This window comes from Cydia strobilella, chromosome 5 (assembly GCF_947568885.1).
Source record: "Cydia strobilella chromosome 5, ilCydStro3.1, whole genome shotgun sequence".
Classification (NCBI taxonomy): domain Eukaryota; kingdom Metazoa; phylum Arthropoda; class Insecta; order Lepidoptera; family Tortricidae; genus Cydia; species Cydia strobilella.
In genome coordinates, this window is record NC_086045.1 from 21,826,466 (window position 1) to 21,853,897 (window position 27,432).

Consider the following 27,432-nt stretch of genomic DNA (forward strand, 5'->3'; position numbering starts at 1 on the left):
TTTAGTCGCGCCGTTGGTGGAAGCAGTTTATTTGTGTGTCCCCACACAATACTTCAATACCTACTTTTCTATAAAACATTCTTTTCTGTGGGGGGTTGCAGTTCTAACCTAATCCTACTTTTCTGTAAGCAGTTTCCTTTCTGTGTGGGATTGCAGTTCTAACCTAACTTAAACCTACTTTTCTAAAAACAGTTATTTTTTGTGGAGGGTTGCAGTTCTAACCTACCCTAAACCTTCTTTTCTATAAACAAATCATTTCAATGAAATCAATCAAATGTTTTATTCGTGATAAACTTAAAACTAAAATTACATACAAAAGTATAACTAAAGCTATAGGAACTTATAAAATAGGTAGGACTCCTACCGTAGGAGTTGAAGTTTACCACGAAATGGTCTCGCCTCAGCATAATGCTGACCCGAAGGTCAGCGCTGATCTTCCGGCGGGCATTTCTGTGTGGGGTTGCGGTTCTAACCTAACCTAAATTTACTATTCTGTAAGTATAGTTCCTATCTGTGCGGGGTTGCGGTTCTTACCTAAACTAAACCTACAGTACAGGTCATCTGTTTTATTACATTGCCCAAGGTTGGGCGGACATTATGAATAAGTACAGATCGGTCATTATTCATAGTGACCGGACTTATCAAGTTGCCCGTAACATATGTATAAGCACAGTATAAGTAATTATATATTTATTTATTTAAACTGTTTTTTTTTGTATTGCACAAAATACAAAAAAATACAAATGGCGGACTTAATGCCTAAAGGCATTCTCTACCAGTCAACCGTAGTGCTAAACAGAGATGTAATTTATATAACTATATATTATTACATATATGTATAATGATATATACAGTCGTCGTCGTAGTAGAATTATGAATTTTATTATTTATGTTTTGATTTATAGTTTGTCAAAGGACTGTCTCATTTCAAACATAGACAAAGAAAATCATACTATCTTTTTCTTACACTAGTACTAGCGCCCAAAAGAAAGGGATGAGTATAATTTTCCTGGTGTTACTGACTGCCAAATTGGTTTGACCAACTATATGTATTGCCTATTTTCTGTGTAATTTAATAATAATAAATTTCTTTATAGTCGTCTAGTCTCACAATAGAAGCTTTACTGTGGGACTAAATTGCTTGGTGTAAAATGGTTCTATAGTATTTATTTATATTATTTATAGGTGATATGTGGTAATATGATGACGACAGGTCTTATGATTTATAAAACGATCATAAGACCTGTCGTCATGTATGGATCAGAGTGTTGGGCCCTAAAGGTGACGGATGAAAAGAGATTGCATGTAGCGGAGATGAGAATGTTAAGGTGGATGTGTGGCGTGACGAGAATGGATAGGATAAGGAATGAGTATATAAGAGGAAGCCTAAAAGTTGCACCCATAACAGAAAAAGTAAGGGCAAATCGCCTAGCATGGTACGGGCATGTGATGCGGAGGGATGAAAGTCATGTGGCGAGAAAGGTATTAAGAATGAATGTGGAGGGAGGTACGAGGAGAGGAAAACCGAGGAAAAGGTGGATGGACTGTGTGAAAGATGATATGAAACTAACGCAAGTGAATGATGAGATGACGGGTGACAGAAAGGTATGGAAGAAAAAGACATGCTGCGCCGACCCCAAGTGAATGGGACAAGGGCAAGCGAATGATGATGATGTGGTAATATGATGTGTTTAAAGCAGTATTGTGCACTAGCTGTTTATTTGTATGACATTTTAAGCAAGTTCACACAAGTTTAGCCTGGTGAATAACTAGTGAATAGTGCGCCTAATGTGAATGTATAGAAAGTATTTTTAAAATAAAATTTCCCTTGGAATTTCCAATTAAACCATGTTAAGCATCGACAAATAAAGTTAACTTTACCGCAGCGCTCCACGAATTTTATTAGGTAGTAAAACTAAAAGGGTGCCATTGCGACATTGAACAAACTGCGACCTCGATCGGGTCCAACACACGAGAACAGCGAACCGATCGTGTGAGAACCTACAATAATCCAGCCAGCGCCAGTTTTTCAAAGCTTGGTTTGCCGCATTGCTACGCTAAACTCAACTCTGGAATAAGTATAGTTCAAAAGAGCGGTCATAACATTTGTGACGTTTTCAACCAAAAGGTACCACATTGTCGGTTGTCGATAAGGTTGTTTTCTAATTGAAGCTATATGGAAATAGCGCCTTACTGACAAGCGACAATAAGTACCCTTTTGGTTGAAAATGGCACATTTATGTAACTACGTAGTGCTATTAAGGTGGTTCGATTTTCATACAAAATTCAATCTGCTTTAATTAAGGCACTACACACTATTACTACACAAATATTTGCTCATTTATCTACTTTCGAATATTCGTTTGCGCTAAATTAATAGAAAAACTTTGTTTCATACAGAAATCATACATAAATCAACGTAATTTTTCCATCAATTTTACGTATGTGTGTGTCACAAATGTCGTGTACAAATACGTTGCGTGCGGCGTTGCCACTCTATGACGTTGGCGACGTTGCCTGGCCGACCTGGCAGGATTTGCAGTTGCAGTGCCGTGTTTAGTGCATTTTTATTTGACAGTGTTGACACTGACACATAGGGTCATGTTTATTGTGTCAATTTGTTTGTATAAATTGAAAATGATAGCAACGTCTAAATCAAGTTACAAAAATCATCGGTGTTCTGGTCCGCGAAAATCCAGAAAAATTCAGACTCAATTGAAGCGGAATTCATGATGGTGAAGTTTCGTAAGGTAGGTACAGTTTCATTCCTTCATTGTACATTGTAATTTTCTCGTGCCGATCTTTTTAGAAAATAATTCTCACTTCTTCCGTAATGGTAGATATAAGCAGTGAACCTATACCTATATAATGTAATTATTACTGTTTTGGTTGCCGAATAGTCAATGTGTCACTAACTCTAGGTTTTTTTAGGTATTGTGCAAAATGAAGAGGCATTCTTGGAAATAAAATGTTTTCCTTCCTCCAGAAAAAATCAGGACATCCTCACTGCAATAAAGTAAAATAAAACATTTCCTGGGGATGAAAATTATGGAATTTTGTCTATGAATGAAAAACACAATTATTACTAGGTAAGTAAATGATAACTTTATTAGAATCCATATTGTTGCATCATCTTTCTTCCTATAACATTAGAGATTTTGTGCTATCATGATATTATTTTTCTTTCAGGTAAAGGGACAACTACGGATAACAAATATGAAAAAATGTTATTTCATTTGTTGTGTGAATCCATCTACACCAACAAGACATCCACTGCTGGACATAGGCCTCCCCAGGGATCTCCACAACGACTGGTCTTGCAAGACCGGCCAAAATATCGAGAAATAAATAATATAAATAAACATGATAAATATCCCGTTTTCTATAATAGTTATAATTAGGCCATGCAATGTTGTTACTCACTGTACCTACTTGAATCCAAAAAAAATATATAAAAAAAGTTTTAATTTTATTTTACAATTACTACTTTATTATTAGTACATTACGATACAAGTGCGAAAAGTAGGAAATTGGCAACGAGTGGCGATAAATTGAAACACGACCGAAGGAAGTGTTTTAATCGACACGAGTTGCGAATTACCTTTTCGCACGTGTATTGTACAACGTTTTACAGTACATAATTATGGCCCTTTACATTTTCGACATATGCACGTATTGTACTAATTACCGCACTAGGGCGGTAACGTATATGTAGCACCATATGTACTAAAAAGTATTTTACAGTACATATGGTGCAACTTTCTCGCCCTAGTGCGTAAAGAGCACTTTTCATGCATATGTCGAAAGTTTAAAGGGCCATATGTACTGTAAAACGTTGTACGATACACGTGCGAATAGGTAATTCGCAACTCGTGTCGATTTAAAACACTCTCTGCGGTCGTGTTTTAATCTGTCGCCACTCGTTTCGAATTTTCTCTTTTCCGCACTTGTATCGTAAATAACTATTTCAAACTGCAAGGGTACGATGATAGATCTCAATTCAATATAATTTTGCAACATTTGGCATTATTAGGTTATAAATTGTATGGAGATGAAATCTATCATCGTACCCTTCCAGTTTGAAAAATACTATAGAGGCTGGGCAGTAAGGGATTGCTTTACTTGTAGAACTATATTTAGCGCTTTAAAAAAAACTGATACCTGACACTTACAAACCTGGACTTCCTTGGGCTAGTGCTACTAAGAATAGTCAGTATTCTCCATCCTTTCTGAGTTGGAAGAACCCAAAAAGGTGAGATTTGTGAAAGTCAGGTTTTCAATATATGTGGCGTTTTCAACCAAACGGGTACCTACTTATTGTTGTCATATTTCCATAAAGCTTCAAAATAAAATAAACCTAATCGACAACCGACAATGTGGTACCTTTTAGTTCAAAACGTCACATATTTTTATAAAACGTTATAAACTAATTTATTAATAATACTGAATATCTGGGAGAAAAAGAAAACATAAGTAAAAACTCAAAAATGCTCGTTTTCCCAGAGATAAGACCTAGCTAGATCGAACCCCTTACAGCAAATTTCATCGAAATCGTTAGAGCCGTTTCCGATATCACTGAAATATATTTCGGTTATATCGGAATCGGACAAGAATTCGAAGAATAAAAGGTATAAGAAACATAAGATAACACAAAAAGGACAAAAAAAAGTACCCCTGACGTACCAGTCTCGAACCCGAATCCTCTTGCACGTATTTCCACGAACATACCGCAACGCCATTGCAGCATACTTACACTGCATGAAATTGTCTACTACAAGCATCACGGAAACACTGTTTGCATGTGTGAGTAATAGTAGGAAATAGCATGACAGAAACACTCTGTCGACTTTAAAAGTGTTTTTTGCACTAATGAAGTATTCAATGTTTATTATAATAGTTCAATATTTATGTAAAGAGTGCGCTTAACATACTTTTAAGTATACAGATACCAACACTATTCCACAAAAAAATAAAACCTGAAAATTTGCGAAAGTGACGCCATCTAGCGGGGTTTAAGCTTTGGGTAACCTAGTCGAACCACCTTAAGACGAAGGTTCTGTTGTCGACCGCCCCGAAACTGCCTTTTCATTCTAACGTAGTCCCCATTTTCCTCGCTGGATATTAACATGATTGAAAATATTTTAACACAATTTGATGTAGGTATATCAATCAACCACAGCTTTTGATTTAATTACTACGATAGTTAGGAGCATCAAAAATATGTATGAAAATGGGTTTTCAATTCTCCATAAGCGGTCGTCTTCTTTCCTCTTAACAAACTAAGTACAACCTTTGTATGCAGGACCGGGTCAGCTATCTCTGCAGCAGACTGTCAATTAATTGACCGTGGCGCAAGGAAGCAAATCACACCATTAGGTACCTTTTTAAATAATATAACCAAAAAATGTAATAGAGAATATTACCATAGCGTGATAACAGCACATTCTGTTACAAACGATCTACAGAAATGTTATAACAAGTAGGTATATACTTACTCTGAATACATATATTACACAGATCCGGCAAATGTTGGTACGTTATGTTACAATTTACAGTCCCCATAAAGAAAAAGAATACCTATGTACTGAACAGCACCTCTGCGAAACAGATACTATATATATACCTAGATACTTACGCAACAGTAGGTAAATGTGGTATTTTCTATAAAAAGGGAACTTATTGTCGATGGCGCTTACGCCATTATTAACGATGCTCCGATATAAATACAATGCCGCGCGACGCTGTGCGGCGTAAGCGCCATCGACAATAAGGTCCCTTTTCATAGAAAATGCCCCAAATGAAATTACGAGACTGTTTCACCGTAATACTCTTTATTGTAATCCACAATATACGACGTCTGACTCGGGGAATTTAGACTTACTACCTAACTTGAAGATATTCGACACGAGAAGTTTTTCTCGAAAAGAAAATCACCTTCATATGCGACCACGAGGGCACGAGATGATTGGGTCACAAGCTGACGTGATTGTAGCTTACTTTTTCATAAGGAAAACGGATACAAACAAGAAAATTGTCACGTAGCTAAATTATTTACCCCGCCGGCAAAATGATTTAGCAAATATACTAACGCAGTACACTGAAACTCAATAAAAACGGAGACCTTTTTACAGTCGCCATCAGATATATCGGAGTGGCGGAAGTGTTTACAAATATCTGAACAATGCTTCTATTATCAACACATTTATGTGCATTTTTAGATATGGCTGACCACCTTGGCCGCTCCGATATATTTGTGGTATTTTCTATAAAAAGGGACCTTCTTTGTCAATGTGGCTTACGCCAATATTAAAGATGCTCCGATATAAATACAATGCCGCGCGACGCTGTGCGGCGTAGGAGCCATCGACAATAAGGTCCCTTTTCATAGAAAATGCCCCATTTGATGGCGACTGTAAAAAGCGACATCTCGTGAGTGGAGAAAATGGTCAATGTAATAAAGTTATGTGGTGATTTTACTTCAGCACGGCAATGCAGCACAATGCAGTACATGATGAGTTTCCTATGGGATGTGATTTCCGCAATAATGAGTTAATCTCTCTTGAGACATTATTGACATTTTAGTATGCGTTCTGTCCATTATTGCAATAAGTTAAGGTACTAGACGCATTAATGCAAAACAGCCGACACGTGTTAATGGATTTGTGTTAACCTTTTTTCCTTCTTTTGGAATATTTATAAATTTCAAATCACTAAGGTCATTTTTGCAAAATCAAGTAGAGCGGACCAGCTACAATAATATGGGGCATTTTCTATGAAAAGGGACCTTATTGTCGATGGCGCTTACTCGCGCGTCGCACGGCATTGTATTTATATCGTAGCATCGTTAATAATGGCGTAAGCCCCATCGACAATAAGGTCCCATTAAAATCTCATTTTTGTAGTTTTGTGGGTTGACACATTATTGCTTATCACGTTACTAATACAATGATGTCAATTGTTTACAGGAACGCAATGTTCGTTCGGACGGCTCCATTGATCATGTTGGATGATCCGGAGATCAGTCGACACAACTCCAGACAGCTGTTTATTGACGGAAGCGTTTGCCAACAGATCTGACGATGCGTCGCTCGACAAGTGCTTTTAAATTTAATGCGACCGTTCTTAAGGCTTTTAGTTGATACTTTTGAGAATGTTTCTGTTTAATCTTGGCTGGTTGAAATTAAGATAACAGGAAATTAAACTGTCAAGTACCTACTGATCTACTTCCAACTAAAAGTTCTAAGCGGTGTTCTAAACGTTAACTACCCGTCATAGTAACTTTAGCAATTAAGCAAAATGGGTATAATTCCATTTTTAATAGGCATTATTATTGTAAAAAGTGAAGCGATTAAAGGCAGAGAGATTCGTTCAGATTTTGGTGTAGGAAAATCATAATGTAACTGGACATATTGCATTTATAGCAAACATGTCTATAGTATGAATTTTCTGAGATGATTTTTTCGGGCCCGGGCCCTAATCTGTTAAACAAAAGCCTTTGTTTCTTTTAAGAGCGGTCTTCAGCACGTGCCAAAGCAGCCATGTCGTTTAAAAAGCAACTATCGTGATATTAAGGTTCAAATTTATGTGACAGCTCATTCAGAGAACAATCAGGGTGGGCTTTTCTTTCTAATTGGGCTGTTTTATGAATTTGAACCATATATGGTAAATTTGCTTTTTAAACGGGCTTGTTCCCGTTACTTATGTCGGGGCTATTAGCAGTAAGCAGTGTAACCACTGCATAAAGGAAACAATACCGTTTGTTTAACAGATTAGGGCCCGAGCCCGAAAAAATCATCTGAGATAATTCATAGTATACCATCATGTTGCAGTATCTACTTTAGTAAAAAAATTAGCTCAATAATGTACTTTACATATACCTATATGCTACTTAATAAAAATCTGTGGCTTATTATTATTATAAATATAAGGCCGAAAGCTTGGCGTAAATATTATGGAATTGTTTGGAATTGTTTTATACACCATCATAATTATGTTAGCGGACTTGAAAAACTAAACTAAACAAGCGAACCAATAGGTACTTACTGCTGTATTCACAGTTGTACCATTCTCTGACTTCTGTTGAAAAAAAAGTCGTGAGTAAAAAGGGAACATTTCCATTTATTTAACTTTTTTACATTCTGTGGCATGGGTTTGGTTGAGATTGATGCCCAAACCGACTAAATGGATTAAAAACCTTACAAACAAGATCAGTGAATGTATTTAATTAAACTGGATACGCTGAGAATATAATTTATTTTCTTTTTAAGATTATACATTTATATTGTATAGGTACTTATGTCCTATGTAAATAAAATCTAGTGCATGTACATAATATTTGACATCATTTTATTTGGCATGAATTAATAAACTACACAACAGGTAACCTACTTATTTGTTTCTTGATTTTAGATGATTTGGTTTTAATAAAGTGAATATTTTAAGTTTAATTGGATTGGAAACTCGTTATTCCTAATTGAGATATTATCGCTATTGTACTCAGCTAACTCCGAGTTAAGTTAATTTTATAAAAATAAATCTAGTTAAATATAGAGAAAATTAGTAATTTATCACCATAAATTGAACACTAAAAAATATATGGAAATAAGAAAAAATACTATACCTCAAATTTCAAAAATTCGATACCTTACATTTTATTTGAAAATATCCACAGCAACTATATACATAAACGCAGTCAAAATCGCAGTTATCTTGTTCCATACTTCAAGACGGCTTCTCATGACGTCACGATCACTTGGCGTTTTGTTTAGGGCGTGAGTAGAGTACTGTCACTACTGTCATACTTGCTTGCTTTTATGCAATGGATTCAATATAAACATTTGATCCTCAAAACAAACCTGATCGACTGCTACTTTTAAAAACGTCATCCACCTATTAGAAAAATTTGCTAGTTTTAAACTCAAATTCAAAAGCCAGGATAACAAAGTTTTACTTACCACCGTGAGCACCTTTTGCAGCGCGGACACGTCGACGCCCCGCCCGGCGTCGCCGAGCCGGCGGAGCGTGTCCGCCAGCGGGCCCGAGAGCGCGCGCAGCTGCTGCCAGGAGCGCGCGTACTGCCGCCGCACCAGCTCGATGATGGTCGACGTCAGCGCCAGCCCGATCAAGATGTAAAGCGTGCAGAGCAGCATGTACTTCGGCTTATCTGAAATCGTGAGAAACGTGCGAGTGGTCTTGATGTAGGCTGCAGAAGCGGTTCTCTGCCTTTTCGCCAAAAATTGTATTGCCGAATTTCACTTACCAACCAACTTTTCGCAGAAGTCTCATTTGGCCGAATTTCATAACCCAACCTAGTACTTCATTTTCATTTCCCAACTATGGGGTTGGGAAATGAAATGGTTACGAAATAATTATTTGGTAAAAGTTATTCGGCCAAATGAAACTTATACGAAAAGTTGGTTGGCAAGTGAAATTCGGCAATACAATTTTCGGCGAAAAGGCAGGATCCCTGCAAAAGCTCATGAGGCCAATCTGTCGTACAGTCAGCAGCAGAAGTTGCTAAGCTAAGGTGTTCAAAATTACCTTATCACGCTCTTATTCTCTTAACAGTAAAGTCGCATCAAGATCATTTTGAACAGCTCGCCCGCTTAGCAACTTCTGCTGCTGACAGTACATAATGATCAGAAATACATAACAGTTTAATCGCATGAGTTTGGCATATGAACGCATGTGTCTTATTAAATTATTTTAAACCGGGTCAAATTGGTATTGGTTTGGTACATGGCGCGCCCTCGACCAGTGGAGACGTGTCGTGCTCCGTGAAGACGGTCCTCTTAAATTGGACCGACACATGTCGACTTAATAATATGTGAGTGACCCGGTTTAAAATAATTTAGCATGTGTCTTATTTTGGAAAAATATCTTACAGTGTAATGTTTTTCCTGGTTCACAATACAATAACATATGCGGCGTATGCCTAATAATATACGAGATACCTAGTCTTTTATATACTAAACGCGTTAAAAACAATCGGATTGGATTACATAATATGGGGCATTTTCTATGAAAAGGGACCTTATTGTCAATGGCGCTTACGCCGCACAGCGTCGCGCGGCATTGTATTTATATCGGAGCATCGTTAATAATGGCGTAAGCCCCATCGACAATAAGGTCCCTTTTTATAGAAAATACAACATATTTGAGCAATTCGGAGTTAGTAGGTGTTAAGTAAATATTTCAGGTTGAGAAATGATGTAAGATTTTCCTTGTAGATGTTTTATATAAAGCCTTACTTGGTACAAGATCACCGAAGCCGATCGTGGTCATTGTTATAAAGCAGAAGTAAAACCCGTCGTAGAAAGTCCAATCGTCTTCCCACATCTTGAAGAGGCCAGCTCCCGCCGACAAGTATACGAACAAAAAGCCCACGGCCCAAAAAGCATACAGCGATCTCTGGCTCGCTGTGTTGGCTTCAGATACTCTGTTGCAGCATCCTGAGAAGATAAAGATAATATGTGGTGTTTTTTATAAAAAGGGACCTCATTGTCGATGGGGCTTACGCCATTATTAACGATGCTCCGATATGAATACAATGCCGCGCGACGCTGTGCGGCGTAAGCGCCATCGACAATAAGATCCCTTTTTATAGAAAATGCCCCATATAGATTAGATTAGATTAGATATATTTATTTCTTAAAGAAAAAGGCACAGTATTTTACAAAAAGGGATAAAACAAAGCCTTTCACTAAAAGATAGTTTATTAATATAGATTATTTTCAAGTAGCCATATTACATATTAAACATATTAAACACGTATTACGTTTTGTTATTAAAATAGCCATATTACAATGCGGTTATGAACGTCAAATGAAGCTACACCGGCTCTCCCTACACCTCTACCCCCTCAGTTGGAGGAGAGTATCCCAATATGGGACCGGCAAGGAACTCGGCGGGACACATCTTTTCAAAATATGTATTTCGAAAAAAAGAAAAAAAAAACGAGAATCAAGCACAATATGTATTTAACAAGGATGTGCTTATTAAAGTATTTATATGTAACTTTTTACAAGCTTTTATTAAATTTGCCGTGTTATTTAACATGTGTGAGCCAAATCTCGTAGACTAAATAAGAATCACTACTTGATATTCTATTGAGTTCAAATTTGGTATTAAAAATGACCGCTGACAATCAAATACAATTATGATGATGTCAAGCTGACAATCGCTATCGCTTCGATAACGAAACGCTTTGTGTCTCTCTATCACTCTTCCATATTAGTGCGACAGTGACAGTTGCTTACCGATCGCTACGGAGCGTAAGCGATTGGCATGTTGGCTATGGCTACGCGGCCAGGTGATAGAGACGAAACGACACAAGGTCGCAAATTGCGGGCATCTTTCTCTGTCACTCTAATTATGCCTTAATTGGAGTAAAAGAGAAAGATGCCCGCAATTTGCGAACCTCGGTGTTCGCGGTAGGCCCTCAGGTTTCCAAAGAGCCACTTGCAATTGTATTACTTCGAAACGAAGATTGTAGTTTTTTTTTAAGTTACGACCCAAATTTTTATCACCCACAAGCATTCGACTCGTATAAAATTCGCTCTGAAACTACCGAAATTTTGAAACGAATTTTGAACTTAAAAAAAAAAAATTAAAGCAAGCGGCACTTTGAAAACCTGGATCCTTCATGCCACTTCTCCTCTAAGTGATAAAACAACACACTCTTGTTTAACTTGAGTTTGTTAAAATCATCTTGACGTGGTGACACGAGAGATGATAATACGAACTTTTAGCCCCGCACCAGCGTATAGTCGAGCTTGAGGCGGTTTTGCCTCAACCCAAAGTGAACGTTAAATCTTCTCGGGGCAGAGGTGTAGGGTTAGGAGCCGTAGCCTTATTTGACGTTTATAAGCGCAATGTAATATGCCTACTTGAATAATAAACTTTATTTATCTTTATCTAATTACTTATTTACTTGTCACTTACTTGGCATGGCAGGCAACTGCTTGGCAATAACAGAAACAACGGTAGCAAATACTCTGCCCAAGTCTGCGATAACTGTCAATGTCAGGGGTATTCCAATAAGTGCATAAAATATGCAGAATAATCGTCCCCAAAATGTCACAGGAACTATATTGCCGTAGCCTGAAAAAAATATTTTCATAATATCTTCTGAAATTCTACCGAGAATTCGTAAGATAAAAAAACGGCCAAGTGCGAGTCGGACTCGCGCACGATGGGTTCCGTACCATTACGCAAAAAACGGCAAAAAAAATCATGTTTGTTGTACGGGAGCCCCCCTTTAAATATTCATTTGATTCTGTTTTTAGTATTTGTTGTTATAGCGGCAACAGAAATACATCATCTGTGAAAATTTCAACTGTCTAGCTATCACGGTTCATGAGATACAGCCTGGTGACAGACAGACGGACAGACGGCCAGACGGACAGCGGAGTCTTAGTAATAGGGTCCCGTTTTTACCCTACACAAAGGGTAACCGATTATGAAATTTTCTGCCTACAACTGTGTTTGCGTGGGAAGATGATGATGATGATGATTGAAAAAAACTATCATATTCCTTGCACCTCAAACTATCTCCATACCAAATTTCATTTAAATCGGTTTAAGCGGTATAAGCGGACAGACTGACAGATAAGTTTTTTCGCATTAATAATATTAGTAGGGATTAACAATATTTACTTAGGGCCTGTTTCACAATGTCCAAGTAAAGTCCTGAAAGTAGCTTACTACTTGCCACTTATCTGACGAATAAAGTCATCGTTGGCGTTTCACAATCTCCAAATAAGCTTTATCTGCTGGATAAAGTGCTTTTTTTGTAGGAAATTTTATCTGGCAGTTAATTTATTTGTTAATTAGCTATCCAATACTTTACTTGGACATTGTGAAACAGGCCCTTCGTGTCAAAATTAGGATGGATTTTTGAAAAAGTCTGTAAGAGCATCTGCTGAATCTACTGCCGTTACCCAAAAATTATCTTGGAAATCTACCTCTAGTTTCGAGCTTATATTAATTGATTTTAAAAATGTGTTACAGTCATACAAATTGGTCACATATAATTAGGTCACATTTTCGTCAGTAGAAAAAGGCGGCAAAAAATTTAAAAAATGTAGGCGCAAAGGGACTCCCATGGAATTTTTTTGTTTCGCGCCTTTTCTACTGACAAATTGGGTTTGCCAGGGTATATATTTTAGACCTTGCCTGTATGCTTACATGTTCGTACACACCTATAGTGGTGAGCACGGTGGATGAGAAGAACACGGCCTGCAAAATACTCCACTTTTCTTCGGCAGCTGGGAAATTTTTCTCTTTATCTATTCTCAAACCATTTGAAGCTGCATTTTCTAGAACCTAAAATTGTTTTAACTTTATTTATTTACTTACAAAATGTATAAAAAGTTAGCAACGTCTCTGTGTTTGACTATTAAAAGTATTTTTAATACTATAACTTATTGGTCTCGTCCGAACGAAATTTTGAATGGTGTAAACGAACCAATTCACCTTTAATACTGCAATTATCCAAGTTATAAGAATAACACTATGACTAAATATATTCACATGTATGTTAGTTGTAACTATTAAATAAAAATAAAAAAAACTCCCTACGCTATATGCCAACAAAATTCATTTTATGCCAAAAATGCCTTATATCATTTTGGAAAAGAGCTGATAGCTGAGCTACTCTTCAAATTGCTGGATCGATTTTAATGAATCATAGCTAAGAACCACCGCAATAAAACTCGCTTTCATGTAAAGAAAACCGCATTGAAATCGGCCTATCCGTTGGAGAGCTACTACGCCACAGACAGACAGACAATTATTCAACTTTCATTAAAAATAGACTGTGAAAATTTTGGTCATATGGTTGTATGTATGTCAAATACAAGGCAATTTTGTAATATTTGCTAATATTACCGGGAAGTATTTATTACATTTCAATCATTCTATGTATCGGTAACATATTGCGTACTTAAGCCAGTAAGTGAGTGTCACACGCAAAAGCAAGCTCACACAAAATAAAACAAAAACCAATTTACTTTTACCAACTGGACTGTACGAGTTAAACCCAGCGGGTATTTATGGCCCATGAATTCATTAATTTAATTCGATTACAACAACAGGAGTAAGAATACTTACCCTTTCGTAAAGTCCTAGCTGAAAACTTATTTCCGTCCAATTTCTCCCAGAGTCTGTCACAAACTGTATGAGCGCGTCTCGCGCCTGCCCCACCCACATTCTATGAGATTCCAGCTTGGCTATCTCTGCGGGATGCTCTAATGCTTGGAACACCTAAAATAACAGAGTTAGGTAAAAAATCAACATATGAAAATTACTGTTGTCCTGTTTAAACCTCCTGAGACCTAAAAACAATCGTTTTGTTTATGACTTTGGAACCCTTAGTGATTCCATAAAAGTTCAGAATACCTAGATTACGAAGGGTCTCAGGAGGTTAAGTGTCTTACAGGTTTACAGTCGCTTGTTATGCCTGATTTGAGAAAGAAACTAGTTTTTAGGGTTCCGTATCCAAAGGGTAAAAACGGGACCTTATTACTAAGACTTCGCTGTCCCTCCGTCCGTCCGTCTGTCACCAGGCTGTCTCATGAAACTTGATAGCTAGACAGTTGAAATTTTCACAGATGAGATGATGTATTTCTGTTGCCACTATAACAACAAATACTAAAACAGAATAAAATAAATATTTAAGTGTGGGGCTCCCATACAACGAACATGATTTTAAATCACAATTACAAACGGGTCTATCGCGAATTTATTTTGTTACCTTTATTTACCGACGTTTTGACACAGGTTTGACTGGTCGTGGTCGCGGCTAACTGACGTCCCAGCAAAATGTCAAAACAGAGATTTGTGTGACTATCCCACGATGTTTTAATATGTGTTCAAACCGCAAAAGTTGATGTTAAACATGATTTTTTTGCCGTTTTTTGCGTAATGGTACGGCGGAACCCTTCTAGTGCAAGTCCGACTCGCACTTGGCCGGTTTTTTTTGTACTTATTAGTATTAACATAGAGTAACTTATACTAGAGCGGTACTGTCATAGTAAATTTTGTAACCCCAGCAAATTCACTGCCATCTGTCGACACACTTTAAAACTAAAAATGAAGATTTATAAAATTACGATAGAATGTATTTAAATATAGATAAATGATTTTTTTACTTGCATTAATTATTTTTATGATTTTGACCCATGTTCTTTCACTGATATGCGTTAAAATTGTTAAATAACAAACGAAACCGTCAACGCCATCTATACGACTGTAGGCCAAAACTAGTAGCGCCCTCTGAACGAGAATCAAATTTTCTTGATTTTCGAGGCACGTTTTTTCCTTAGACTGTATCCATCTATTACGGAGTTATATCTATCTTTGGTATTAAGTATCCTTCATGTGGATTGTGGACATCATACATCCTTGTATAATAAATGGAACTTAAAGCCTTAATTGTTACAATGATTAAAAGCTCTTCAATTAAAGCATTAGCAAAATGTATCCAAATATAATATTAAGTATCATATTGTCTACAGGAAAGACGCCCATTTTTTGGAACGTTTTTGACCAATTTTTATCATGGCATTAAACCACGTACTTGTAAATGTCAAACATGCGAGTTTATTATTACTATATTTATCTTGTACAGTCGCCATCAGATATATCGGAGCGGCCGAGGTGCTCAAAAATATCTGAACACGCACTCTAACGCCTTGACAATAGAGGCGTGTTCAGATATTTTTGAGCACCTTGGCTGCTCCGATATATCTAATGGCGACTGTACCTACATCTTACATCAAAGCTACGATGTAGAAAGATTTACCATTGTGTTAAATGGTTTTAATATGAAATAAATCAATTAATTACTTAATTTCAAATTGCCAAAATCATCAAATATTTGAAGACATTAATTACTATCGCTGTATCATTTAATTACTTAGTATAAAATTGAGTTAGACAGTAGTTGCTAAAACCTAATCCCTAGAGTATACCGTTATTTACACAGGTATTTATTCCACTTATTTGAACACTAGCTTTTGCCCGCCACTTCGTCTGCGTGGAATTAGTAATTTGGGTACCTTAATTCTTAAACAAATCTGCTTTTTAATCCATCCTTTTTTCACCCCCAAATTGGTCCGCACTATACATTTCCACCCCATTTTTTGCACCCTTAAGGGATGATCTCGGGGATAAAAGTTATTCTATATTATTTCCCGCAGTTTAAACTATCCCCATACCAAGTTTCATCTAAATTGGTTCAGCGGTTATTGATTCCCCATACAAATTTCCACCCCTCTTTTCACCCCCTTGAGGGGTGACTTCTGGGATAAAAAGTATCCTATGTCCTTCCCCGGGACTCAAACTATCTGTATACCAAATTTCAACTAAATCAGTTCGGCGGTTTAAGCGTGAAGAGGTAACACACAGACAGACAGACAGACAGACTTTCGCATTTATAATATTAGTATGGATTTATATATTATTTTCTAACCAATGCATTATAAAACATCAGTGATATTATTTTGCAATAAAGGCGACCGAAGAAACTGTTTTTGACGCTGTAGTCAAGCATAAACATGCTAGAAATCCTCAAATTCTTCTCCGAATAGATTAACTGAAGAATGCTTTAGCTTTGTACCCTTTAGGTTGTCACATCCGTCGATGACATCGTTAAGTACCGGAATATATGGCGGCTTCAGTTGCTGGTTCAGCAACATGTTCCATTCCACTCCCTTGAACCACTCGTGACTCTTTATGTCATATACTCCCGCTTTAAGAAACCCAATTCGTTTACTAGGATCTACTTCTAGTAATTGTTTCACTAGCAATTTGCACTGAGGAGTCATTGTTGCTGGAGTCTTGAACGATCCTGACAGTATTTTCTCATAAAGTGCCATCGTGTCTGTACTGTAAAATGGAGGGTACCCAACGTTCAGCTCGAATACAAGCACCCCTAATGCCCACCAATCAACAGAGTATGAATATCCTTTAGATTTTATAATTTCTGGTGCTAAATACTCTGGTGTTCCACATAAAGTCCAAGCTCTGTTCTTTAATATTCTACAAAAACCGAAATCTCCCAACTTGAGATATCCTGTCTTTGTGATTAGGATATTCTCTGGTTTCACATCTCTGTGTATTACGTCGCAGTGGTGCAGGTATTCCAAAGCCAATACTATTTGCGCACTATAAAATTGAGCTAGAGGCTCTGATAACACCCCTAATTTCTTTAGTAATGAGAATAATTCGCCACCTTCTGCGTAAGGCACTAATAAATAAACATAGACATTGTCCTTGCAACAAAAGTCCAAGGTTAATACGAAGGTGAAATTGCAGCTTTGTAAAATGGTCTTTTCTTGAACCAACTGCTTTAGGGCCTTCGTCTTCACTGCAACTTCCTTCTCGATAGACTTCATGGCATGATAGAGAAACGTCGTTTTGTCCCGCACCAAGACCACGGTTCCATATGAGCCAGTTCCTAAATTTTGTATGTGATCAAAATCTTCAATATTTTTTGTATAAACGGGAGGATTTGCGTAAGTTTTCTTGAACTCCTGTTTTAAAACATCTAAGTATCGTGCGTGGTTCTGTTGCTGCGAATGCGAATAAACATTCATACTCCTACGATGTCCAGCCCGTGATCCCAGAGTAATCGACATGTTCTGGTAAAGGTAACTATAAAATGCATAAATATACGATAAATATAAACTAATAATCATTCATGATAGTATATCATATGGTCAATAACGTTTGTCAATGTGACATATATAGTGATTGAATGATTGAATAATGATTTATGATTTATAATTGTTCTCTTTGGTAAACTAAGAGATAAAGAATAGGTACCTATTATTATAGTTGGTCAAGCAAATCTTGTCAGTAAATAGGAACAAAAAAAAACTATACTCATCCTTTTCTTTTGGGTGCTAGTACTAGTGTAAGACAAAGATAGTATGATTCTCTCTGTCTATGTTTGAAATGAGACAGTCCTTTGACAAACATGTGGTGTGTGCTGTGTGTAGCTTGAAAATTAATGTTACTAAGTTCAAAGTACATACACAATTTGCAAAATAAAATAATCCAAGCACACATTATTTCAGATTTCAGTAGGTAGCTTTTATGACATTAGAGAGACCATTGCGTTTTTCTGTCACGTTTGCACTCCGTGCGTACCTTAGAGGATATAACCATTAACAGGCGTTCCCCTCAGTAGAAAATAGTCGGCCAATGGTCATACACAATTTATGGACTGACGTTTATCTGACATGGCTATTATTACGTTACGTATACATTTGACGTTCCCCTGACCCGCAAAAATCGGCAGACTTTTTTGTACTTACAGAAAATTACAGACAAAGCGTTTCCGTCTGGTTACTCGTATGGTGCGTACATATCCGAAAGTAGAATAGTAAGGTTTTGATTTGAATAGGTACCTATTATACGTATTTATAGATACAGTCAAGTCCATAATATTAACACAATAATTAAAGCACATCATTCGACTCAATTTCAAATCTCGTTAGGTCGGCATTAAGAATCGTCTATAGCGGGATTCCTCAAAATAATTATTGGTACGAGGAGTATAGCTATTCATAATGGCAAATTACGAGCGTGTGCTCTGATATGACTTGAAAAGCCGAACTTAGCCTTAAAACATCTGTCGCAGGGTGTGCAGTAAAGTTGACCAGAATCATTGTAGGTATAATTATAGGAGGGTTTCGGCCGAGACTTACGTATATATCTAACGTTTCGCATCAAGATCAATGAGACGAGCGTCTTCAGTTCTTTACGCTCGTTTGGATACAATGGCACAAGGAATAATTTACGGGAACAATTAATGATTAATAAGAGGATATTTATAAAAAAATATTGATACATATTTTACATTAGAAAGCATTTAACATAGAATATTATCAAATTTAAAAGTCCATAAATTCGTTTTCATATAAACATTCTTCTCCCGACAGCAATTTATGTTCTGGGACGTCAGGAAAATTGCAAGTGTCGCCAGGCGACGAGGTGACCGGCTTAAATGGCGGTTCCAATTCCTGGTGTAGAAGCTTACTCCATTCAGTATCGCGAAACCAACGATGACTTTTTATATCAAATACTCCTGATTTAAGAGATCCTAATCGTTTCGAGGGTTCTAATTGAAGCAGACTTTTTACCAAGTTCTTGCAGTCGCCATCAAATATATCAGGGCATTTGTACTGATTATTAAGTATCTTATCGTATAATTTACTTGGTTCGGAATCAAAAAATGGAGGGAATCCAGCATTCATTTCAAATATTAAGACACCCAAAGCCCACCAATCGACTGGGTACGAGTACCCCTTCGACAATATCACTTCCGGAGCCAAGTACTCTGGAGTACCGCACAATGTCCACGTTTTCTTTTGTATCACTTTACAAAAACCATAGTCAACGAGCTTCAAGAAGCCATTTTCTGCGACTAGTATGTTCTCCGGCTTTATATCTCTGTGAATGATATGGCAATGGTGTAAATATTCCAAGGCCAGTACAACTTGAGCTGCGTAAAATTTTGATAACTCGTCACAGAAGTTACCATATTTCTGCAAGTAAAAGAACAGCTCTCCCCCTGCTATAAAGGGCAATATAAAATATAGATATATATTATCCTTGAACGAGCAATCTAAATTAATCAAGAAAGGAAACTTTATACTTTCAAGAATTTTCTTTTCTATTATTAAATGTTTGACATGTTTTCTTTCTACCACGACTTTTTTCTCAACGACTTTCATGGCGTGATATGAAAACGAACTTTTAGCTCTTACTAAATAAACTTCTCCGTAAGCCCCGTTACCAATAGCTTTAATAGTGTCGAAATCCTCACGCGACTTGTTCAGGTCGGAGCGCTGTTCAAATTTTTTCTCAAAATCCTCTTTCAAGATATCCAGATATCGACTATGATCTTGATGTTGCTGCAAGGTGTATTTTGCCATGCCCTGAATGTAAAATTAAATAATCCATTTGAAAACCTAAACTGGAAAATCATATTTTGTCATTACAATGACATTGTTATGACAATCTTTGCGTTTAGTTTTTGCTATTGCAAATATTGGGTACGTAATGTTTTTTTCATTTACAGATTAAGTTCTTGTATAAACAATTAAACATTGAAAAAAATCTTTAGGCAATTTTATATTTTACGTGTTTAGTTTTATTTTACATAAGTAACATATACATACTAGAAATAAAGGCGTTGATAAAAATCTTTAAATAAAAACAAAAGAAGTTGAATTTTGTACGATTTTTCTGTCAGACACAGTTTCATTTCTATATACGTCATAATTTATGATTGCATTCACAGGCTAGTAAGAAAGTCTATCGTGTTAAAATTACTTCTTTCACGATAAGTACAAACATAAACGTAGGCGTATAAAGCATTATTAGTCAATAAATTGAACTATAATGTCAGCAGACCAAGAACAACAGGCTCCGAGCCGGTCATCGGGCTACAGCGTGGCCAAGCAGCAACAGTATTCGCGCTATCTCCGCCAGCTGCGCCAGGATTTCATTGAGTATTGGAAAGAAAAACCGCAGAGTAACGGCTCACCGGCCGACTTCGAAAAAGGTAGAATTTTAGGTACTGGTGCTTTTGGCATAGTATATCTTGTAAAACATACTGTAACAGGAAAATATTATGCGATGAAAATGCTGGAAAAAGAGAAAGTTGTACAAAAAAAACAAGTTGACCATAGCTTCTACGAGAAAAAAATATTATACGGTTTAAATTTTCCCTTTACGGTCTATATGAAATATTTCTTTAAGGACAACGTGTACCTGTATTTTGTGCTTCCGTATATAGCCGGGGGAGAAATGTTTTCTCACTTGCGCAAGATGGGTAAATTCGACGAAAATGCTGCAAAGTTTTATGGAGCTCAAGTGATTTTAGCTTTAGAGTATCTGCATGCTTGTGATTTAGTGTATCGTGATTTGAAGCCGGAGAATATATTGATTGATAAAACTGGTTACATTAAAATAATTGATTTCGGATTTTGTAAGTTCTTACAAGACAGGACCTGGACGCTTTGCGGAACTCCGGAGTACTTAGCTCCAGAAATCATACTGAGCAAGGGCTACGGCAAAGCAGTGGACTGGTGGTCGTTCGGAATTTTGTTATATGAAATGAGTGCGGGACATCCCCCGTTCTACTCGTCTGACCCCATGAGGATTTATGAGAAAATCGTCATCGGAAAATATAAATGTCCCGATCACTTTTCTCCCAGCTTAATAGATTTATTAGCTCACGTTCTCCAAGTGGATTGCACTAAGCGTTATGGGAATCTGAAGGACGGAGTATACGACCTTAAAAATCACAAATGGCTTCATGAAATCGACTGGGACAGCCTTGTTAACTGTCGAACGCATGCTCCGTTTAAACCTAAAATCCGAACGGCTTGGGACTCAACCAATTTTGATACATATGAAGATGTGAAGCTTAAACAAAGTCCTGTATGCTTGTATGAAAATGAATTTAAGGACTTTTAAGCTTCGTTTTATTACGTTGAAATATTGAATTTTAATTATAATATAGAATATTATTTTAATATAGAATGTTATTTAGTTTAGCCTTTAAGAAACGAATTAAGTTTTATTTTCCTTGAGTGATACATTTTAAATGTTTAAAATGTATACAGTAAGCAGTTATATTAAATTATTTAATTTTACACGAGAAATAAATTTGTTTTCTTGGCTTTTTAAAATTTTTAGAAACTTGAAATGTAATTTACCTACGTCCTCCTAGCTTAACTAGTCAGTAGTGCTAGTGGCCCTGCCTACGAAGCAGCAGGTCCCGGGTTCGAATCCCGGTAATGGCATTTATTTGTGTGTTCACCACAAATTATGTTCCTGAGATATTATTTATGTATATTTTATATACGTTTTGCCTTTTCGCCGAAGTTTTATTGTCCGAGTGTACTATGTGAGTTCACACTTGCGTACCGTGCGCATGCGGTGAAGGTATCTTGAATTAACAAAAGATAATAAATATATATATATATATACATATATATATCTATTTTTTAAGTAAGATAATTAGACTTATATTGACCGGAATATAGACCGTGATTACCTGTTGTATTGTTTTGGTCTATATCCCGGTCAATATAAGTCTACTGAAACCAAAGATAGATATAACTCCGTAATAGATGGATACAGTCTAAGGAAAAAACGTGCCTCGAAAATCAAGAAAATTTGATTTTCGTTCAGAGGGCGCTACTAGTTTTGGCCTACAGTCGAATAGATGGCGTTGACGGTTTCGTTTGTTATTTAACAATTTTAACGCATATCAGTGAAAGAACATGGGTCAAAATTATAAAAATAATTAATGCAAATAAAAAAAATCATTTATCTATATTTAAATACATTCTATCGTATTTTTATAAATCTTCATTTTTAGTTTTAAAGTGTGTCGACAGATGGCAGTGAATTTACTGGGGTTACAAAATTTACCATGACAGGTACCGCTCTAGTATAAGTTACTCTATGACTGAAACTAACCGTCAATTATTCAAAACTCTTAGATAATTAGGTTTACGTTTGTAACTCCAGAGAAAACTTTGTCGACCTCTTACGTTCCATAGGTAATCAAAGAAAGAAAGAAAGAAATTAATTTTATAAACAAAATACAAAACCATACAAAATCATATTAAATCTTCTTCTTGGTCCTGGCTTTTATTCCATTTTTCTTGGGGTCAGCCCTCCTAGTATTTTCACACCACATTGCATGGGTGTGGGTTGTCTTCGGTTCTGCATTGATAGCTTTCAGGTCGTTAAGAATAGTTAGTATCCAGGTAGCAGGTCGTTGTTCTGAGCCTCGTTTACCTTCTTTTAGGCAAGTACTCTTTTGGTGATGTCATCTTCGCGTGTCATAACATGGCCATACCAACGCAGACGGGCTTCTCTTAGTTTGTCTGGAATACTAGCAACCTTGATTGTTCCGCGTGATTCGTTACTTATTTTATCTAAACGCGTGACCTCCAGATCAGCGAAGCATTCTCATTTCCGTAACGCGCATTTTCTGTTCTTTCAGAATCTTCTTTCAAAATCATATTAAATACTTAATATACTTCGGGAACTTTAAAATCCAAAGCGTGCGAGTCATGTGTAAATTTAGTAGTAAACTACGATTTAATTTTGTGTCTGAGTCAAGCTTTCTTCCACACGTTGGGCACTGACACAAAATTTTAAAAGTATCAATGCCAAAAATACTAATTTATTTTTGGCTTTAAAAAGCTTAGATGAATTCATATTTCTATGTACTTACAGCCACGTTACGGATGATAGTTATGAGAATAGTTAACAGCCGCTTCTCCCAGTTTTCCATACAAACGTATCTCATTCTCCTTCCTGGAAATTGACACTGACTACTGTAATACGGTTGTATGTAGATTCGATCACGTGACGACATCCTCTTTCGTTGCCAATTATCGCTTGGCAAGTCGGAAAGCGTCCACAATCACAAGTGGGGGTGTTTCGCTTGGCTCGCGTGAGTTTGCAAGAACTTGTCGCCGATCTGGGCCAGTGTCGGTTTTTTAATTCAGGTCAAATACCTTTGTTTGCCTGTCAAAATACAAACACACTTGCAAGCGTATAAATGGCATTCAAGCGTTTATACAGGCTTTGAGCTAGTAGACGTTTGCAAAGTCTCGGCTTTTGTTTCATTGCACATTATTTTATTTTATCCATTTACCAAAATTCATAGATATCAAAACGGAAAAGTGTCAAAATCCCCTTAGAATGCCTAAATTTTTTTCTCAGACTACCGCATTCCCAAATGTACGCGATGCCGCGATTTCGTAATAGCTAAATCTCGAATTACCTACATTAGTGAGTGACATTTTTTTTATACAATATTATCGTATTTAGCTGCAGCAAATTGTTAGTAAATACCTAAGTACAACGATTTGTGGTATTTTCTAGCACCATCGACAATAAGGTCCCTTTTCATAGAAAATGACCCATTTAAGAAAAAGTGCATCGAAAATTCGGCATTTAGTGACACAAGTACTTATTGACATTTAGGTATTTTGAGACTTGGACGATATGAATAAAAGTAATTCGGCTAAACAATTTGATATTTATCTACGCATTTTGGGACTAAGTTGATTTAAAATTTAGGACATATAATATACAATGACATTATGATATTTAAGTGCAATGTAATGTAACCAAAGCAGGCCTCGCAAGCGTGTAAATACAGATCTTACCAATCCCCCACCGGCGGTGTACAGCATGAGCGCCACCAGCAGCCCTACGTGGGAGAGCGCCGAGCGCGGGCAGAAGCTGCTCCACGCCGAGGGCTTCGGGACGCCCATGAGAGACTCCGTCTCCCATGTCACGCCGTTCACGCCTTTGCACATGGCGTCACGTGATCTTCACTAGCCGCAGCATTGTTTATTTGCACTGACTTCGAGTGTGCAGTCGCGTTTGCATACTGGAACAATAAATATACTACATTCTAATGTTACCAGAACCGAAATATTAAAGTTTTTAGAAGGATTTGGCTAGACTAGTCGTTAAATTTGCTGTGACGAAACAGGATTTTCCGGTACATTCAACTTCCTTGGACGGTAGAAAAAGTAGTTTTTATAAATTATAGAATAATATATAAATTTTACGTACGGACATTTTACGTGTACAAAAACATGCACATTTATTATCTAGAGAGATCTAGATCTCGAGTTAGGGGTCATCCATTAATTACATCACACGTTAAAGGGGGGGAGGGAGGGAGGGGAGGAGGAAAATGTGACATGTTGTGACAAGGAGGGGGGGAGTCACATACTTTGTGACGTCACTTTAACTGACTTAAATTATTTTATTCTTTGTACAGTTAAATAACAAGTTTTTGGAACGATAATCGTTTTTTAGGGTTCCGTACCCAAAGGGTAAAATAAAAACGGAACCCTTTTATACTAAGACTCCGCTGTCCGTCTGTCTATCTGTCACCAGTGAACCGTGATAGCTAGACAGTTGAAATTTTCACAGTAGTATTTTTGTTGCCGCTATAACAACAAATACTAAAAAGTACGGAACCCTCGGTGGGCGAGTCCGACTCGCACTTGGCCGGTTTTAATCGTTTAATTTTCTTTCCTTATCCGTTTTGGGTTATAAAACTACTAATATTTCTCAGTAATATTTTGATAAAGATTAATTTTGAAAGTGAAATAAAAATATTTGAACCAGTGGGACAGCCAAATTTTCATTATACATTTTATTTGGAAACTGCTCAGCTCATTCTGCTTATTCCCATTGAATATGCGAAAATATCTACATATTTAACGAATCAGAAACAACATCCCGACCTATTCAAAGAATTTCAAATTGAAATGTTCAATATATAACTACATACACATATGTAAAAATATATTATATGCATGGAATGATGAATGATGATCATTAACATTATGATTGATAAATACTCAAACCTATCAGGTAGGTACCTCAAACTATCTCCATATCAAATTTTATCTGAATCGGTTCAGCGGTTTAAGCACAGACCTAAAATTACGCTAAGGTTTAAGCGTGAAGAGGTAACAGACAGATATAGACAGTTACTTTCCCATTTATAATATTAATAGGGATTGTGTTTGTGTATATCGTTTCTCTAACGTTTTCATTAGGCAAATTAAGAATGGTTAAGTAGTTACAAATAACATACATACATATAATCACGCCTATTTCCTGGAGGGGTAGGCAGAGACCACGGATTTCCACTTGCTACGATCCTGACATACCCCTTTCGCTTCCTTCACTTTCATAATATTCCTCATATACGCTCGCCGGTTTAGAGTTCTCTTGACCTGGCCTTTCTTCAGGATTTCCCCGATCTGATCAGAAAACGTCCGCCGAGGTCTGCGGTGCCCCTTCCAACTCCCGTTTCTACCTCTCCCTTATACACTCTCTTTGTTAGCCTTCTTTCACTCATTCTTTCCATGTGTCCAAACCATCAAGTTACAAAAATAGTAAGCATATAAGCGTGTCGCGTTTGCATACTGGAACAATAAATATACTACATTCTAATGTTACCAGAACCGAAATATTAAAGTTTTTAGAAGGATTTGGCTAGACTAGCCGTCAAATTTGCTGTGACGAAACAGGATTTTCCGGTACATTCCACTTCTTTGGACGGTAGAAAAACTAGAAAAAGTAGTTTTTATAAATTATAGATTAATATATAAATTTTACGTACGTACATTTTACGTGTACAAAAACATGTACATTTATGATCTAGAGAGATCTAGATTTCATCGAGTTAGGGGTCATCCATTAATTACATCACACGTTAAGGGGGGGAGGGGTTCAAGAAAATGTGACATGTTGTGACAAGGAGGAGGGGGGTCACATACTTTGTGACGTCACTTTAACTGACTTAAATTATTTTATTCGCTGTACAGTTAAATAACAAGTTTTTGGAACGATAATCGTTTTTTAGGGTTCCGTACCCAAAGGGTAAAATAAAAACGGGACCCTATTATACTAAGACTCCGCTGTCCGTCTGTCTATCTGTCACCAGTGAACCGTGATAGCTAGACAGTCGAAATTTTCACAGATGATGTATTTTTGTTGCCGCTATAACAACAAATACTAAAAAGTACGGAACCCTCGGTGGGCGAGTCCGACTCGCACTTGGCCGGTTTTAATCGTTTAATTTTCTTTCCTAATCTGTTTTGGGTTATAAAACTACTAATATTTCTCAATAATATTTTGATAAAGATTAATTTTGAAAGTGAAATAAAAATATTTGAACCAGTGGGACAGCCAAATTTTCATTATACATTTTATTTGGAAAGCTCATTCTGCTTATTCCCATTGAATATGCGAAAATATCTACATATTTAACGAATCAGAAACAACATCCCGACCTATTCAAAGAATTTCAAATTGAAATGTTCAATATATAACTACATACACATATGTATAAATATATTATATGCATGGAATGATGAATGATGATCATTAACATTATGATTTATAAATACTCAAACCTATCAGGTAGGTACCTCAAACTATCTCCATACCAAATTTTATCTGAATCGGTTCAGCGGTTTAAGCACAGACCTAAAATTACGCTAAGGTTTAAGCGTGAAGAGGTATCAGACAGATATAGACAGTTACTTTCCCATTTATAATATTAATAGGGATTGTGTTTGTGTATATCGTTTCTCTAACGTTTTCATTAGGCAAATTAAGAATGGTTAAGTAGTTACAAATAACATACATACATATAATCACGCCTATTTCCTGGAGGGGTAGGCAGAGACCACGGATTTCCACTTGCTATACGATCCTGACATACCTCTTTCGCTTCCTTCACTTTCATAACATTCCTCATACACGCTCGCCGGTTTAGGGTTCTCTTGACCTGGCCTTTCTTCAGGATTTCCCCGATCTGATCAGAAAAAGTCCGCCGAGGTCTGCCCC

The 27,432-nt window shown here is 36.7% G+C and overlaps 4 protein-coding genes across 5 annotated transcripts in view; 1 reads left to right on the plus strand and 3 right to left on the minus strand.

The window, feature by feature from the left end:
* Positions 1–27,432, minus strand: part of LOC134741625 (TWiK family of potassium channels protein 9) — a 46,517-nt gene that overhangs the window by 13,310 nt on the left and 5,775 nt on the right. For both annotated transcript variants that reach the window (XM_063674479.1, XM_063674478.1), the window contains exons 2-7: positions 24,216–24,442; positions 14,113–14,265; positions 13,203–13,326; positions 11,944–12,102; positions 10,251–10,451; positions 8,955–9,163 (exon numbers count right to left, since the gene is read on the minus strand). In XM_063674479.1, the coding sequence (XP_063530549.1) occupies positions 8,955–9,163; positions 10,251–10,451; positions 11,944–12,102; positions 13,203–13,326; positions 14,113–14,265; positions 24,216–24,368 (999 nt within the window). In that variant the 5' untranslated portion in view covers positions 24,369–24,442. The remainder of the gene's footprint in view (positions 1–8,954; positions 9,164–10,250; positions 10,452–11,943; positions 12,103–13,202; positions 13,327–14,112; positions 14,266–24,215; positions 24,443–27,432) is intronic.
* LOC134741605 (cAMP-dependent protein kinase catalytic subunit gamma-like) lies at positions 16,364–17,685 on the minus strand. The gene has a single exon (XM_063674447.1). It carries the CDS (start codon positions 17,640–17,642, stop codon positions 16,563–16,565), a length of 1,080 nt encoding a protein of 359 aa, XP_063530517.1. The 5' UTR covers positions 17,643–17,685; the 3' UTR covers positions 16,364–16,562.
* LOC134741606 (cAMP-dependent protein kinase catalytic subunit alpha-like) lies at positions 18,852–20,091 on the minus strand. The gene has a single exon (XM_063674450.1). The coding sequence runs from the start codon at positions 19,944–19,946 to the stop codon at positions 18,903–18,905; it is 1,044 nt and encodes a 347-aa protein (XP_063530520.1). The 5' UTR covers positions 19,947–20,091; the 3' UTR covers positions 18,852–18,902.
* LOC134741888 (cAMP-dependent protein kinase catalytic subunit beta-like) lies at positions 20,387–21,495 on the plus strand. The gene has a single exon (XM_063674781.1). It carries the CDS (start codon positions 20,416–20,418, stop codon positions 21,493–21,495), a length of 1,080 nt encoding a protein of 359 aa, XP_063530851.1. The 5' UTR covers positions 20,387–20,415.